General features: G+C 53.0%; 1 protein-coding gene across 4 annotated transcripts in view; it reads right to left on the bottom strand.

Moving 5' to 3' along the window:
• Positions 1 to 17,048, bottom strand: part of iqgap3 (IQ motif containing GTPase activating protein 3) — a 38,626-nt gene that overhangs the window by 16,667 nt on the left and 4,911 nt on the right. For all 4 annotated transcript variants that reach the window (XM_069184683.1, XM_069184684.1, XM_069184685.1 and 1 more), the window contains exons 5-25: positions 16,356 to 16,432; positions 15,154 to 15,221; positions 14,271 to 14,384; positions 13,280 to 13,458; positions 12,420 to 12,501; positions 11,498 to 11,661; positions 10,741 to 10,828; positions 9,750 to 9,913; positions 9,136 to 9,296; positions 8,293 to 8,417; positions 7,394 to 7,557; positions 7,074 to 7,164; positions 5,852 to 6,019; positions 4,926 to 5,068; positions 3,911 to 4,081; positions 3,632 to 3,715; positions 3,006 to 3,077; positions 2,341 to 2,410; positions 2,052 to 2,260; positions 1,627 to 1,779; positions 769 to 932 (exon numbers count right to left, since the gene is read on the bottom strand). In XM_069184683.1, coding sequence (XP_069040784.1) covers positions 769 to 932; positions 1,627 to 1,779; positions 2,052 to 2,260; positions 2,341 to 2,410; positions 3,006 to 3,077; positions 3,632 to 3,715; positions 3,911 to 4,081; positions 4,926 to 5,068; positions 5,852 to 6,019; positions 7,074 to 7,164; positions 7,394 to 7,557; positions 8,293 to 8,417; positions 9,136 to 9,296; positions 9,750 to 9,913; positions 10,741 to 10,828; positions 11,498 to 11,661; positions 12,420 to 12,501; positions 13,280 to 13,458; positions 14,271 to 14,384; positions 15,154 to 15,221; positions 16,356 to 16,432 — 2,711 coding nt within the window. The remainder of the gene's footprint in view (positions 1 to 768; positions 933 to 1,626; positions 1,780 to 2,051; positions 2,261 to 2,340; positions 2,411 to 3,005; positions 3,078 to 3,631; positions 3,716 to 3,910; positions 4,082 to 4,925; positions 5,069 to 5,851; positions 6,020 to 7,073; positions 7,165 to 7,393; positions 7,558 to 8,292; positions 8,418 to 9,135; positions 9,297 to 9,749; positions 9,914 to 10,740; positions 10,829 to 11,497; positions 11,662 to 12,419; positions 12,502 to 13,279; positions 13,459 to 14,270; positions 14,385 to 15,153; positions 15,222 to 16,355; positions 16,433 to 17,048) is intronic.

Here is a 17,048-nt window from a genome sequence, read left to right as displayed (position 1 = left end):
CCCGAGGAGAATCAGAAGGCAGGTCCTTTCAAAGTTCCTTACTTTACAGGTATCTATAACACACTTATTGGGCACAGCCAGAGATTTCTGATATTTTACCCACCTGTTTCACCAAATGCTAATCAACCAGGCTTCACAGCTGCCCCCCACCACACGGAGAGAGTGAGGTCCTACAGAGGCCACCCCCCCCATCACAGCCCTTCTGTCATGCCATTCCTCCCATTTGGCCTACAGGAGCGGTAGCCTCCTAGAGGGGAGGTACGTCTCTTGCCGTTGGCACTGCAGGCTCCTGCCCAGGGGTCACTGCTGCATCAGCTCCAAACCCTGTCCAGCTGAAGTCACCGCTGGCTGACCGAGCGTGTGGCTCTACCTTACGCTCGAGTGAACCAGCAGTGTCTGCTCTGCTGCTTGGGGAATCCCCGATTGTCACAGACACCTCGCCATCTTGATGACAGCAAGCTGCTGCACCCTTTTGGCACATCCTGAAACTCTGCTCGGCATGAATGCCGAACACGGCAATCCATGTGTCTCTTTGGGAGTGAACAAGGTGCAACAGGAGCAGCTCCTCTTGAAGCAGCAGCAGCAGAAAGAAGAAGTCCTGCAACTCATGCCTCTTAAGAAATCAGTCATGCTTGTGTGTATAGACAGTTTGTGAATTACTGCAGCAGCAGTTGTGTGAGTGTGTGTGTAATTGTGTACCTGATGTCCTGGCGCAGGGCCATGGTGAAGAGCAGCTGCAGGTGTGAGTGTGTGTCTGCGATTGTGTACCTGATCTCCTGGCGCAGGGCCGTAGTAAAGAGCTGCAGCAGCAGGTAGGCCTCCCTGCAGTCAGAGCCATAGTTGAACAGGGTAAAAATCACTGTCTCCAGGAATCGTGTGGACTTGTTCTGGGGCATCAGGAAGATCAGCTGTGCCAGATACAGAGGCTGGGTCTGGATGAAACAATGCACCGCATCTGTGAACTTTCAGACTGACTTCAACAATCCCTCAAGGATCAGGGCCTGCCCGCAGGAGCTCCTCACTGCTTACAATGCCAAGCTGCTCACGGAGATCATAGACCACCAACCAACTTATCACACCCAGGCACTACGGAAAGTCAGCTGGACACAGAGCTGCTATGACGAGACGCAAGATTGTTTTAAAAATGGACTGGGGCCTCCTGAGTGGCTCCTCCAATAAAGGCGCTCACCTGAGAGCACAGGTGGAGCTCTACGATCACGGGTTCGAGTGGCGCACAAGTTGGCTGTACAGCACAGGTGTAAGATTAGTCAGCCTCCTGGCTCTCAGGAACATAGCGACCCCCTGTGGTCACTCAAAGGCTTGCAATGAGGTTGCAGGAGTTGCCTGCAATTCCTCTTCACCCCCTGTGCGCAATCCCAGGGTTTGTAGATGGGGAAGACAGCTGGCCATTCCAAAGCACGTGTGCATAAGAGACTAGTGATTCTAAATGTAGTAATAAAAATATCTGAATCTGGAAGAAACAAGACCCCAGACTAGGACCCCAGTTCTCACCGCACGGGTGTGCCAGTTCATGCAACAATTCCAGGACATGGATCACATCATGCACTGACTGCTGCTGAATGCAAAGGGCTTCTTATCCCATGACAAAGACCCCCCCCAGCTCACCTGCAGCAGGTAGAAGAGGTGTTGATACGCCTCCAGCTTCTCCCTCTTCTCCTTGCTCAGCGACTTCAGGCCCTTGCTCTTGTCCAGCGCCATCATGTCCGACAGCTGCTCCTTGTTCTTCCGGGTCAGCTTCTTGCAGTGGGACACGACCTCCTGCAGCCAAGGGAAGACAAAGATGCACGCGACGTGGTCATCCGAGGCTCGGAACAGGGGCTGCGTTTTAAAGGCAGTTTAAGCAAAACTAGATCGCATTCACCTGCTTCTGCGTTAGGATCCCAGCCACAGATTAACCCATTATCTGATAGAGTAAAACAGGATATTTAAACCAGGAAAAAGAAGGGCGGTTTTCCTGCTTAACCACGCAGTCTTTCCCGACTCTCCAGGGCCAGCCCCCTGCCCCCAGGGGCCGGGGCGGCGTCTCTCACCTGCAGGGTGACGCGGTTGCGGACCAGCAGGCCGATCTTCAGGTCCATGAGGTCCAGGTCGCTCTCCAGCTGCCGGTTGGCGCGAATGGTCCTCACCACCTCCTCCCGCAGGCGCAGAAGCTCCCCCTCCTGGCGGATGTCGGAGTCGCCCTGCTCCAGCAGGTGGGCGAACTGCCGCACCACCGACAGAGGAGGGGTCGGGGAGCCCACTGCAGGGACAGGGAGGGGAGGTTGAGGGCGAATCCCGTGAAAATACAGGCAGCAGGAGTCGCGCCGACGGGGGGCTCACCCAGCTTCCTGTAGTCTTCCCGCACCTTGTTAGCCCGGAAGAAGGCCTGAATCTTTATAATGGCACCAACCTGCATGGAGAAATAATAGGGGATTATAAGAAGCGCGAGGCTTAAGGACAGCTGCTACCCTACAGCGGTGCACATCATGAACAGCTACAGGAACCGTGCAAGGCCTCAGAACTCAATGCCCCTCTACACAGTGTACTTTTCACCTGGACTACCATGTATTTTTGTCTGCTACATTTCTGCTACGGATTTCTTTGTTCTGGTTGTTTGCCTGTACAATCACCATCCCTGATGTATTGTCTGTCATGCCGGTGTGAACAAGGATCTTGATGTCCCTGTACTCATGACCAGAACCTCCTCTCCTCTCCTCTCTAGGGGTGAGTGAATGGGGTCAGTGGAAGCTCTGTCGGAGCCTGTGCTGGAGGCACCGAGAGCAAGGCGGGACCAGGCCCTGGGTGGGAGGGCAGGCCACATGCACACAACCCCGTCTGCCCATCCTTTGGACGGCGGGAGACAACGGGAGCACCGGTTTTCCTGCAGAACCGCCACCAGGTGTTTGTCATCACCACAGGAGGGGAGGGGGTAAGGTGAATACCCCCGCTGTGCCATACTGAACACGGTCTCGCACCCCTACCCCTCAGCGCCGCATTCCACCTACGTTTCTCCTGAAGTGGCGGAGACGAGCGAGGTATCTCCTGCGAGCCAGCCACATCCGCACAAACGCCTGGAGCTGCGGGGCAGGAAAAACCAGACAAAAAAACTCATCGGGAACTGCAGGCACCAGCACTGTCCCCCACCACCAGACCCTGGCACTGAGCCTGAAGGGTACTGCGGTTGGTTCCAGTACGGAGCCACTGCGCTTTTACTGGCTCTTGGCACAACTGGAAATACTGGAAGTAACAACTGGAAATACTCATTTGAAAAGGGACAGTTTTTAACCCCCTGTGCAAGAACAGTCTCAGTCTCTCACCGCCAGCTTTGACCAGTTCTGCCAAGTTTGTTATGAACTTTGCTGTTACCACCTACGGTGCTTCCCATAATTCCCTCCTCAGCTCGGCAGCCGCCAAAAGTCGTAAAATGTTGCGTTTGTAGCTGCTCTGCGAGCACAGAAAGCAAACCGATCGCCCCATTTCTTGAAGGCTGTATAGGCTAACCGGCTGGAAAGGTCACGGTGAACTGCGTAGCGATAAAAAATAAAGAAAGAAAATCTCTCCAGGGCCAGGCCCACAGAAGCCCAGGTGAGGAGGAGGAGCAGTGAAAAGGGCGAAGGATGAAGATGCGCACCTTCACAGCGGCGCGCCAGTTCTGATACAGGTACTGCAGCCTCTGCCTGTACGCTCTCTGCTGCAGGAACCTCCTCCAGTGAGACTGAAACACAACAAGGCGAGTCAGGGTCCCGACTCCAGCCCACGGACAGACAGGAGGGACAAACGGACACCGAGAGCGGAACGAAGCTCACGAACGACGGACAGAGAAGCTCAAAGAGAAACAGACTTAGGTCCGGTTCTGCAGGAAGGCCGATGTCAAGCCCGGACGAGACGGGGCCCCGGGGCGCGCGCGTACCTGGATGGCGACGATGGCGGGGAGCTGCCTGCAGAGGAAACGCTGGCGGGAGTCCAGCTGTCGGCGCACGAGGAAGCCCCGGGCCCGGGCCTGCAGCAGGACCAGCAGGGGCTGGCTGGACCGCCACTGCGCCTGGCGGCCGTGGGCCTCCGTGACCCGCGAGACGACGGACTGGGAAAGACAAATCAGACTCCTGAGCCGCCTGGAGTCGGCGTTAAACACAAGGCACGTCTCTCTGACTGCAGGCCGCAGCACCCTGGGCTCCTCTTGACACAAGAAACAGTGATACAGTAACACCCTGATGCTGCTGATATTCAATCTGCACTCTCTGCTGTAAATCAGTGCTGTATTAACCTGGATCTCTTCACATTTAGAGCAACTCATCTGCTGCCCCCCTTGTCCTTTCCAACCATTTTGTTTTTAAAATGGACAACGTTTCTAACGGCATACCCTCCAATCTGGAATCGCTAATTGTGCCCTAGCGTCTCGCTTGCAGGAAGACGCCTGTGCCCACATGGGCAGAACGAGGAGGGGCAGGCAGGCCTGCTGGCTGAGCCACGTACGTGTTGACTGCTACAGGCTTCAAGCGCCGCAGCTCCAGCTGGAGAAGAGGGGTATCCTGCACTGGTGTCACCCCTAAACTACAGTACAGGCTCCAGGGAGCCCACAGAGGGGGCTGTGGCCACTAGGAAGGCTTTAGACAACTAACCTACCTCTACCACTGCCTCTTGGGTAATCCCAGTCACAGTCGGCTAGTGACGCGGCTCAGGCTCAGACCTGTGACCGCAGAGGCTCAGTGCCCAGTCAGCACGAGCGACCCCACCAGTCGGGCCACTTGTGTGCCCCACAACGCCAAACCTTAAAAGCTACTTGTACCAATCACAGATGAGACGAGACAGTGGATATGATCTCTCCTGACATCAAACAAAGCACGGCTGACAGCTCAGCTTGAAAGAAGGAGAGAAAAGACAGGCCGCCCGTCCTGAACGGTTCTCAAGAACCCCCCCCCGCTGACCTGCAGCTCGTCGTGGCCCAGGTGCAGGCTGTTCTGGACGAAGCCCTGCGGCCGATCCCAGCCGCCCTCCAGCCTCTGCAGGTGGAAGTAGTAGTAGCTCCCGTCCGACTGCCTGTGTCTGAGCCATGGGCTTCCGTTGTCACCTGCCAGTGTGCACACACACACACAACACGCCCTTGACACCTCTACTGCTCAACCCCCCCATCAAGCAGATGAACGTGCTTTGCTTTCTCTAAAAAGTCAGGGTCATCCATATTTCATTTAATCCAAATGAACTTTTGTTCTTTGTGTGTCCTGGACTGTGAGTAACTCTTTTAGTGCACCCTCACTGTACTGATTGTATTGTATTATTATTATTGTATCATTCGTTACACTGTGGCTGTGTTGTCTGTGTTAAGCGGCTGTTGCACTGCAATTTCCCTCACAGGATCAATAAAGTATCTATCTTCGAGGTGATTTAAGTCAAAGACCCTAATGGTCTTTGTTCAATGATCAGGTTACATGAACATAGTTTTTCATCATATTTGGCACACTGCATATTGCACTACCTGTATTTGGACATAATGTATTGCATACACCCTGGATATGTAGCAGTTCTATTTATATTGGTTTTTTTAATTCAATTTTTATTGCACTGTTATTATGCAACTTCATTCTGTAGCTTTTAATTTTGTGATTTTTATTTTTATCTCCCCCCTGGTGAGCTTGCAGAAAAGACATTTCATTGCCAGCAATTACTGCTGCACGCTTTATTCTTGTGCATTTGATAAACTTTGATTGATTGATTGGGGCGTCGTAAATCAATCAAACAGACAGCACCTCCTCCCACCCCCCTGTAACTCCAGGAAAAACCCCAATTGCTTCCCCCTCTTCTGCCCAAGTCTCGGACGAGTGCCCCAGAGGGGGGGAACAGATCCCGGCCTCACCTTCCATAACCTTGGCACGCTGCAGGGCGGCCAGCTCCGCCTGGTAGGCCGCGCTGCACTCGGGCACCACGCTCCGCAGCGCCACCTCTGGCAGGCACAGGACGCGCAGGGTCTGCGAGGCTCGGCCTTCCTTCACCGCCTGATTGACGGCGGCCAGGCCCAGCGCCACTGCAACAGAGCCGAGGAGCGCGTGAGTGCGCTCAGGTGCCCCCGGCGGACCAGAGCCGACCACTGCAGAACTCGCCACGCCGAGAGCTGGTCTGCATGCGGATGACGTGCAAATATCTTCTAATGCTATACTAGAAAAATCCTTTCTCGCTAGAAACGGGAAAATGCACTCGAATTTTCAGAAGACTCAAAAGACGTCAAGCTCCTATTCATCCTTAGGAGCTGTGGTAGCTCAGACGGCAAGGATGTGTCTAGCTCCTGAGCGGAAGGTCCCGGGTTCAATCCCCAGTAATTCTTCCAGGCTCCAATTCCTTCCAGATGGCTCACAGGTCCACTCAGCCTGCTTTCCAAGTGAGTACTGGGGGTTAATCCTTCTGGGGGTAACAGGCTGGCCGGAGCGTGATGCTGACCACATCACCTCCACCTCCAGTGTCGGATGGGCAAGAAAAATGGTGGCCCTTGCCCCCCATTCCCCCCATGGGCCTTTATGGCCTGAAAAGGGATTTACCTACCTGCTCATCCTTAAGACTGCCTACAGCAGTGCTTCCCAGTCCTGGTGCCCCACACTCCTGCTGGTCTTCATTCCAGCCCACCTTCATCAGGTCACTGAAGCTTTAACCGACCTGAGAAGCTGCTTCATCAGAAAATATTTATATTTTGTTTCCAGTCACAAGTTTGGGAATCTAATTTCACTGACAAAATACAAAGGGTTAAAGCTCTGACATGTTTAAGAGCTGGGAACAAACAGCTCTAACGCATCTTGTTTTTATTGAGCCAATGGAGGGTTTGATTTGTGTGACTGAGGGCTCAGTTGGAACAAAACCCAGCAGGTGTGTAGGACAGCAGGATCAGGACTGGGAACAGTGGCCTAAAACAAGGACAGATGGTTGCAGGGAGCTGAATTCAGTCCTGGATGGGAAGCTTGAAACAATTTAGATACCAGTAATTTAGAAATGGACATAAGGTTCATGCTAAAACGTGACCGATATTTCAGCACTGTGACACATCTCTAGTACGACGCAGGAATAACCAAGCTGGGGTGGTGGAGACTCACTCTTGAGCGCCCTCTGGCTGTCCTGGTTGGCTCTCATCACCCCCTCCTGAATCTCCGCCAGCCACAGCTCTGCACTGGGGTCTCTGGTCTCCTGCAGGAACAGCCGCAGAGACCCAGATCAAGGCACCACTCGCCTCCCCGGACAAACGTACAATAAATACCCATAAGCATTAAATACCCATACACCCGATATCAGGTCACTAACTTGAATTCCAAGAGAACAACTGTGCCTGATGCATCAGGGGATTTCTAGGTCAAGGTTCAAGGTTTTGCGAGAATCTACATTATTTATTCTCTCCCACCTCCGCCTTTCCCAGTACCTCCGCTTTCTGCCTCTTGGCACGGGTCAGCACGTCATGGTAGCGCCCGGCATTCGCGAGCAGTACTTCCTCCAGGCCACTGGAGGGCAGCAGCAGGGCAGCCACGGTGCGCTCGGGGTCACTGCGACACAGAGCTTGGTTGATCATCCCAATGGCCAGAATCTCTGCAGGGGGAAATACCAATGGATGATATTTAACTCTAATCAGGTTATACAGTCATTTAAGGAAACAAGGCTGAAATATAGTTCCCCTGTAAAAGCTGTGTGCACTCCCACGGACTTCCCAAGTGACGAGGCTTGGACTGGCAGCATCCGGACCATAGAAATCAACCTTTACAGGTAGGAAATGTGGGTAGTCATCACAGGTCATGGAAAGCTGTATCACAACAACATGCTCAACAGATTCAAGACATCTTGTCCCCACTCTGCACAGGTATATTACAACTTAATATCATCGGACACATTTGCCATTTTACTCCCGGCCCCCGTCATTAGCAACCCTTCAAACGGCTCTTGACAGTGGTGTTTAATGGTGTTTCTGCCGCAACCTTCGTCTCAAAATCCATAAGGCTCTTGTTTTTCAGCCAGCTTGCTCCCCATGAGACACACAGACAGGGAGAGACGCTGGGGGTCAGAGTGCAGGGTCAGCCATTTATACAGCACCCCTGGAGCAGTTGAGGTTAAGGGCCTTGCTCAGGGGCCCAATGGAGTAGAATTCCTCTGCCGGCCGCGGGATACGAACCGTCAACCTTCCAGCCACAGGCGCAGATCCTGAGCCACAGAGCCACCACTCCACATATTACACATCATGACACAGGAAAGCCAGAAAAGAAACAAGCAGGACCAGACCCCCCCACCCCCAGAACCCCCAAATCCGCGGGGGAAGAGGACACTACTCACGGTCGTGCTCCTCCTGAACGGCGGCATTGACGGCGTGGATCCCCCCCTGCAGGTCATTCCAGGTGAGCAGAGCGCCCCCCTGTGGCGCCGCCTGCCTCTTCAGCCCGGACAGCTCCTCGGAGTACCTGGCCCGGGAGGAGAGACGGGCTGAAGGGACTAACCCGACACGCTCGGACACGAGCTCTCTCGCGAGACCGGACCCCGGAAATCGCCATCCCGCTGGGAACCGCAGTCTTCTCGGGACAACCTGACTGCGCGGTGACCCAGCGGACGGAGAAACTCGCCCGCAGCAGCCGGAGCTGCAGGAATGTGTCTGAACTTGAACTTGAACTTTATTGCCATATGTAACCGGTGCTGGTACAATGGAATTCTTACTTACAGAAAGTCTCTCGATTGTAAAACAAGTGTAAAAAACAAAACAAAGTGCAAACAGTGCATTAAGACAATGTACAAACAGACAATAGACAATGTGCAAGTAAACATGCAGACAGTTTGAATGTAAACAATACAGACGTGTAAACAATGACTGGAGACGTACAATAAATAAATTACAATGAGGTAGATGGTGATGGTGTAGGTGTGGTCCGAGGGGGATGGCTAAATGTGTTCGCCAGTCTCACTGCTTGTGGATAGAAGCTATTGAAGAATCTAGTGGTAAGTGTCCGTATGCTCTTATATCTCTTGCCTGAGGGCAGTGGGGTGAAGAGCTCATGCCCGGGGTGGTGACTGTCCTCTGTGATGGCCAGAATTCTACCACGGCAGCGGTCCTCATAGAGCTGTTTAATCTCGGTGAGACCGCAGCCGCTGTCTGTCTGCTCTCTGCCCTACACGGTCATCGCTCACCTCTGGATCAGGCTGTCGTCGATGTCGGCCAGCCCGGCCGCAGGGTTGACCAGAGCCTCCCAGAACCCGCCGACGTCGCCCGCCTCCAGGGCCTGGTTGACCAGCGCCACGGCCGACAACATCTCCACGGCAACAAAGAGCTCCTCCTGCTGCAGCTCCCCCTGGTGGCAGAGAGAGGAAGCACCGTTCACGGTGCGAGATGAATCTTCTCGTTATCTGGAGTGCAGCCAACACAGTCACTCCACATGACAGTGCACTCATAGCATTGAAGTTCAGTTAAAAATCTAATAATCTAATAAAACAGTTTGTAAAAAGCAATCACAAATTATGGCCTCAAACTAATTGAAATTGCAGTGCTTAAAACTGAAAAGGCTTAAATCTCATTAATTTTACATTTTAACATTCAGCAAGACAGAGTCAAAACAACTGTGAAGCCCCTAGATGAGCTGGCAAGATCTAGCAGTGCAAACTGCTGGTACTCTTAACCCCCTGTAATTAACGCAGCCCTCACAACATGTGGCTGTCATTAACAGGAGATTTCAACAGTCAAAACCCAATCTGCAGTGATGCTGTACAGACTGTCCTCTCCGAGAGGCGCACAGTGGGTGCCCTACCTGGGCGCTCTGAGCCTGCAGGGGAGCCAGCTCCCGCTGGTACAGCTCTGCTGCGAAGGGAAGAACATCCGGGAGCTGGGCGTCGGGGTTCATCAACGCCTGCAGGGTGCCCCTGGCCTCCCCGTGCTGCAGGGCCCTGTTGATCTCGCACACAGCCTGCTGCACTGCACAGAGAGAGACACACCCTTACCGGCTGGAGACGCAGACCAATCAAACGAGCACCGACCGCCCGCTGCACTGCACATAGAGACACACCCTTACTGGCTAGAGACAGACCAATCAAACGAGCACCGACCGCCCGCTGCACTGCACATAGAGACACACCCTTACCGGCTGGAGGCGCAGACCAATCAAACGAGCACCGCCCGCCCACTGCACTGCACATAGAGACACACCCTTACCGGCTAGAGACAGACCAATCAAACGAGCCCCGACTGCCCGCGGCACTGCCAGCATACAATATCACCCCCGACGCACTGCAGCAGGCCAAGTCAATTCATCGCCACTCCCCTTACAGGGCTGCAGCACTGTGCAATTCAGTTAGTACTAAAAATATTAGAATGCTCACCTTATATTTAGCATTTTATAACAAATGAAAGCAATTCATTTTTTTATTTGGAGCTGCCAATTAGTTATTATACACTCAACCAATTAAGAGGCATCAAAGGGTTTTGACTTGCACCCCTGGCAGTGACTCCTGTACCCGCTGCAGAGGTGGAGAAATCTTTCGAGGAGCAGCATGTCTCCCACTGGTCGCCACAGGCCTGCAAGCCTGAAATTACTGCTGTTGAGAGTCAAGAACAACCTAGCTGGCTAATCTGATCCCGACACCGGGAGGGCACACGCTGGGTGGGCAGTCCAGGCGGGCCCCCGGCTCGGGCTCAGCCTCCAAAGCGGGCGCCTCCACTGACTTCATCGCCACCCCCAAGTCCTGCTCTCCAGGATCCCCGCGAGACAAGCCAGCCCGAACCTCCAACAGCAGCCCACTTACTGGCTTGGGAGCGCTGTGCGTCCTCGTTGGCCACGCAGATCCCCTCCTGCAGCTCCTCTCTGTCCAGAACGTCCACACAGCCCAGGTCCTGCAGGACACATTACAGCAGGTCATCAAGGACGGGCCTGTGCGCAGGACAGCCGCCCAGGCCATACGCAAGAGACGCAGCACGATGCCTTCCTGCGGAGGCTGATCAATCCATCAAAGTTGATTTATCAAATGCACAACAAGACAGCGTGCAGCAGCAGTTGCTGGAAATGAAATGTCTTTTCTGCGAGCTCACAGGAGGGGGGCTTTGGGAAATCGAACAAAAAACTCAGACAAAACTCAATATAAATAGAGCTGCTCTGTGTCCAGGGTGTATGCAATATATTATGTCCAAGTGCAGTGTGCTGAATACAGTGAAAACTGTGTCCATGTAGCCATTACCGGAAGATGATTTGCTGAAGGAGCTGCAGGTTGGCTATTTAGCTGTCTTATTGCCTGGAGGTAGAAGCTGTTCAGTGATCTGTTGGACTTTGACCGAATGCTTCGGTACCGTTTACCGGACGGTAGGAGAGAAAGCCGATTCAATACAGAACACAGTGCGTTAAATAAAGGACAAAACGAATGGGCTCCCCTGATTGCTCTTCGCTTTACTGCTAGAATTGCAGTGAAGATGCAAAAGAGCCGAGCACAGAGACGAAATAAAAGGAAATCTGGCAGCTGGGAAGGTAGATCAACCTCCAGGCACAGCCCTGCCCCCCGAGTCTCTCACCAGCGCCTTCTGCTCGCGGTCGGCGGACAGCTGCTCCAGGTACCAGCCGGCGTGCTCGCGGTGAAGATCCCGCAGGGCCAGGCAGGGGCTCTTCAGGGCCGCGTGCAGCGCCGGGGCGTCTCCGCGCTCCAGGGCCTCGTCCACACGCTCCACCGCTGCCTGCACTGAAACACGGCACCGCGCCAGCCAGGCGCCCGTCAGGAACACGCCACGGGCGTCCGCGAGCTCCTGGTCTCACGGATCACGGAGCAAGCATGGTCAAGCCAGCAGCACTGTCACCCTGCAGCTCCCAGCTGGCGGCCCCACTGGAGCTCAGCAGGTGTGAGCCTGGCCAGTACCTGGAGGGGAGACTCCTGGGAAAAACTAAGGTTGCTGCTGGAAGAGGTGTTAGTGGGGCCAGCAGGGGGCGCTCACCCTGCAGTCTGTGTGGGTCCTGAGGCCCCAGTGTAGTGACGGGGACACTATACTGTAAAAGAGGCGCCGTCCTTCAGATGAGATGTAAAACCAAGGTCCTGACTCTCTGTGGTCATTAACAATCCTAGGGTGTTTCTCAGAAAGAGTAAGGGTGTTACCCCAGTGTCATGGCCAAATTTCCCCCCTGGCCTTTACCAGTCATGGCCTCCTAATAATCCCCCTCTCTGAACTGGCTTCATCACTCTGCTCTCCTCCCCACTGAGAGCTGGTGTGTGGGGAGCGGACTGGCGCATCATCCAGGTGGGGTTGCACATATTAATAATAATATTAAGAAGAATATATTCTCAACAAGATTCCCTTTCTCCAATTTTGAATTATACAGTGAAAATATTTTTTTTGGGGTCACCGCAGCTGTTTGGAAACAAAAACCTGGTTTCTGTTTCTTTAAAAAAAAAAACAACAATCTAATTATTCTCCTCCACCCACCCCCAGAGCAGATAAAACTCACCATTCACTTTGTTGATGTTGCCTTGGATTTCTGCCTGGGTCAAATACTCCTCGTATATATCTTTCTCTTCAGAGCCATTGAGCTGGGACAGAGATGGAGAGAAACAGTCAGTCACTTGTACTAAAACAATAACCGATAGCCATCAGTTCAAAAGGCCTGTTGTGCCCATCAGAACCACAGTCATTTTTTGATTGACAGCTACACCCCCTGTACCAGGGAGAATGAAGACATTAGAAAGCTCCTCTGGCACGCCTGCCATTATCACACAAACTCCCACAATGCCTTTCAGGAGAGCCACAAGCTAGCAGGCCACACCAACCCCACGAACAGGGCCCTTCGAGGAATCCTGGTCACAGTCAGCTGGCGAGACAGCTCAGGTTCGAATCTTCATCTACAGGCAGGCAGAATTCAAAACCCCAGACTGCAACCAAAACAGTCCCAGACTCAACTGAGTCCTGACTCTCTGTGGTCATTAAAAAAAAACCCAGGGAGCCTCTCGAAAAGAGTAGAGGTGTTACCCCGGTGTCCTGGCCAAATTTCCCCCCTGGCCTTTACCAGTCATGGCCTCCTAATAATCTCTGAGCTGGCTTCATCACCCTGCCCTCCTCCCCACTGAGAGCTGGCTGTGGTGGAGGGGATCCCCATTACCAATAAAGCACTTTGAGTGGAGTGTCCAGAAAAGTACTATAGAAGTGTTTGGAATTATTATTATTACTGTATAAAAAAAAAGGTTTAAAGTTGAAAACGTGGTTTTTCTGTCCTGCAGGGGGCGGCCGAGCGCAGTGCTGCTGTGCGTTCACGATACGCTCCACGCTGACCGGTCTGGTCCAGCGAAGGCGGGTTAAGCTGGTGGTACCCACCCTGCCCCAGGCGCGGGCGGCCTTCTGCGTCTTGGCCTGGTGCAGCATCTCCTGGTAGACGGGCACCAGGGCGTCGCTCAGGGCGGTCAGCATGGCGCTGGGGTTGCGCAGGGCCAGCGCCGTCTCGGCCAGGCAGCCACGCGCCACGGCCTCGTTGATGGCGATCACCGCTGCGTGGACTGCCGGGGCAGGGACAGAGGGGGGGACAGGTCAGAAACGGGCGAGAGCAAGTTCTGTGCGGGCACGGCAACCGGGCAGCCCCGAGGAGCCCGGACCCGAGCGGGACACCCCTAGCATCGCCAGAGACAGGAGTCTAAAAGGCCGATAAACCAAAACCTCTTTTCCTCTCACACCGATAAAGGAAAACACTCAAACCTCCGCAGCTTGACAATCTTCTATTTTTTGGGGGGTTTTGTTTGGCAAACCAAACAGTTCTGTGCACAGACGATACCGGGTGATGGGCTGGGAAGCAGCATTTTTTTTTAATTAGACTGCCGACTCGTCCAAATTCACACAGCTGGAAAGGTTCCAGTTTGAACTCTGGGCACCAGCTGACACCCAGCCAATGGGAAGAGAGAGAGAATTGCAGACCCTCCCAGATCTGAGCTCCTTCATCAGGCCCTTGTGTTGGGGGGGGGCTGGATTTTAACACGTACAGCAGCTGCTCCAATCACAGGCCGCTGGGCTCTTTTGGCTGCATCACTGTGAGAATCCGAGGCAGAAACCATGCATTTTATACACAAAACAATAGAGCTGGGCTTCCCACCCGAAGATTAATTGTTTTTCTGACTGTTCTTCTACTTTTTCCCCAATTCAGACCTTTCCTCTGCAGCTAACAATCTGACACGCCTCCCTGCCTCTCTCCCCTCTGGGAGGGGCAGGCAGGGTGCCCCCCCACACATCAAGCGCCTCCCTTCTGGGCGACACGAGCTACACAAAGGGAAAGAGAAGCCGCCGAGCGCAGCGGGACTCCAACGAGCGCAGCGCCCACCTGCTGCTTCGTCCACCGACAGCTCGTTGGCGAGGATGCCCCCGATCTTGCTGAACGCCGGCATCTGGATGCCGTACTTGTCCAGCTCTCTCTTCATGTTGTTGATCTCCTCCTCTGATGGGACACGCAAACCAGAGAGGCACTTGAGGAAACAGCTCAACTCCGAAAGAGCTCACCGCCGGCGCGTACTGGAGCAGTACTGGAGCCAGCCAGCAGGTGGAGCCCCACTCTAACCAGTGACTGAAACACACAACCCTGTACTGTGCTTTCCAGTACCAGGTTACAATCTCTCTGGCCTGTAACACAAAATGCTCCTTGGGGCAGCATTAACCCAAAGTAGTACTTCAAGGGAGGAAATCTGGACCTGAACATAAAAGAGCATGCACATCTATTCTGTTACTCAATTCAAGAATGAATCTTCAAATAAGACCTTGGATTAATAACATATGAAAAGATTAATGACCAAGTTAATCTAAAATATTTGGTCTCACCTCAATCATTCTGTTACTGAATTGCTTATTGATAACATAGGATCCTTTCCACGAGGCTCTTGAAGGATCCCAGACATCCCCTTCAGAAACAAGGCTGAGAGGAGATGTCCAGACCCGCCACAAGAGTTCCTATCCCCTGTGTGAATGTTAGCCCTGAAGCGGCCCTCTGGGCTTACTCTGTAAGTAGCTTGTGGGATTTTCTTATATTGGCTCAAAACTTACTCCACACCCCCATAGTCTTCTGTTAATAACTAGAGAGATTCTGTGCCTTTCACCAGTGTGCAATGCGCCTTTAAGGCCAGGAAGTAGCGTCCTGACCCTTGCCTGATGTAATTATACGAGCTGGACAACCAGGTGAAGTCAGATTTCGCCATTAAAAAAAAGCAGTCTACCTGTGAAGTTGACTTTGCCATACAGATCCTGTATCTGTGGAGCCAGCCCCAGCCTGAACAGGTAGAGGCTACAAGACAGAGAAAAACAGCTTAGAGTTTCCAGTTATCAGAAGAAAAAAACCACACTACAAATCCATCAATCAAAGCGAGGTCTTTAATATGATTCTTGGAGAGCTAAGAGCTTTCACCGAAAGCCCTATTGACCCATGTCTCTCCTTCAACAGGTCTTTATTGGGCTTGAGTGTTTGCAGCCCTTCAGACAGGTGGCTGAGAGTAGATGAGGAAACAGCAGCTCCAGTCCTGTAGGTTTTACAGGTGCTCTCCAAACAGCTGCTGCTAATTAAATTAAATGGACCAGGGGCTCCTCAGGCCATCTGATTCGCAGCTGAACGATTAGATCACGTACGTCCACCCACCCATTCTCTCGTGAGGGTCCGGGCCTTGTTAAGGCTCTGTTTACCGTCTGATAAACGGTATCGAAGCATTCGGTCAAAGACTAACAGATTACAGAACAGCTTCTACCTCCAGGCAATAAGACTGCTAAATAACCAAGCTGCAGCTCCTTCAGGAAATCACCCGTAATGGCTACATGGACACAGTTTTCATTATATTCAGCACACTGCACTACTTAGACATAAATATTAAATACACCCTGGACACATAGCAGCCCTATTTATACCGAGCTCTGCCTGAGTTTATTTTATTCTATTCAATTTCTATTGCACTATTATGTAACCTTATTTTGTCACTTGAATTTTGTGATTTTTACCCCCCCCCACCCGGTGAGCTCATAGAAAAGACACTTCATTGCCAGCAGCCACTGCTGCACGCTGTATTGTTGTGCATTTGAGACACTTTGATTGATTAAGTTCAGAGGTGGAGTTAAAGCTACAGAGCCCTGCGGCCCATGAGAACAGGAGCTCTCACTGCCAGCTCAGGCTCATGGGACCAGCGCGCTATCCTTCACGCCCACTCCTTGGCTGGAACAGCCGATGATCTAACGGGGGTCACCCAGGGGCGAGGGAGGCTCGAGGGCCTCGAGGTGCAGGAGACCCAAGACTGCCTTCTGGAGAGCACCAGAGCCACAAGCCCACCCAGGACAGGAGCATCTGCAGCCAGTCCACCCCTGCACACACCACCCGTCTCCCCGCAGCCTCAGACTGTGGACGGCGCTGCTCAGACCCCCCGGCCCGCGTACAGACCTGAGCGCGTGGATGCAGTACACCGTGCGGGGCATGTTCTTCTTGTCGTAGATGTCCGTGGTCTCGGGGTAGAAGATCTGCGAGGAGGGAGCAGGGGTTAGCACAGCACAGGGGGTACCACAGGGCGAAAGGGGAGCGAGGTGCCCCCCTCTCTTCTACGAGACGTAAGCAGCTTGGTCACCCCCACATTCGTGCGGGCTGCTCTCTCAAGCTCTCGCGTCTGGCTGGTTGGAATCCGCTGTCAATCATTGGAGATCCAGTGCCCATCCAGATCTTAGAGGGGAACTGCAGTCCTAAACGCTCAGACCGGGTACTAAGTCTCAGTAACAAAACCGTAACACTGACATCATAGAAAACGTTGACAAATTTCAGATTCAACACAAAACCGTGACAGTACAAATCAGTAGAAAGAGACGCAGCCCTTCCTGCTCACTAGTCACAGTAAGGACTAACGCACTGAGCCGTAATAGCGAATGAGTACAGGTTGTGCTGCAGACGCTTCACCACAGAAACGTTCCCACGGGATCTGCATCTGCAAAGTAAACAAGTTCCATTTATCGCCAAAGCCGTCTCGAAACCAAGAGCAGTAACTCTGTTGGATTAAAAGAGGTGTTTTCACAAGCCTGCTTGTTTACAGTGTATTAAGGCCACAACACGTCACCAGAGGTTTCATTGTCTTTTCCAGAATTGCAC

The sequence above is a fragment of the Lepisosteus oculatus genome, chromosome 27 (genome assembly GCF_040954835.1).
Source record: "Lepisosteus oculatus isolate fLepOcu1 chromosome 27, fLepOcu1.hap2, whole genome shotgun sequence".
Classification (NCBI taxonomy): domain Eukaryota; kingdom Metazoa; phylum Chordata; class Actinopteri; order Semionotiformes; family Lepisosteidae; genus Lepisosteus; species Lepisosteus oculatus.
This window is presented reverse-complemented; position numbering and strand designations above follow the sequence as displayed.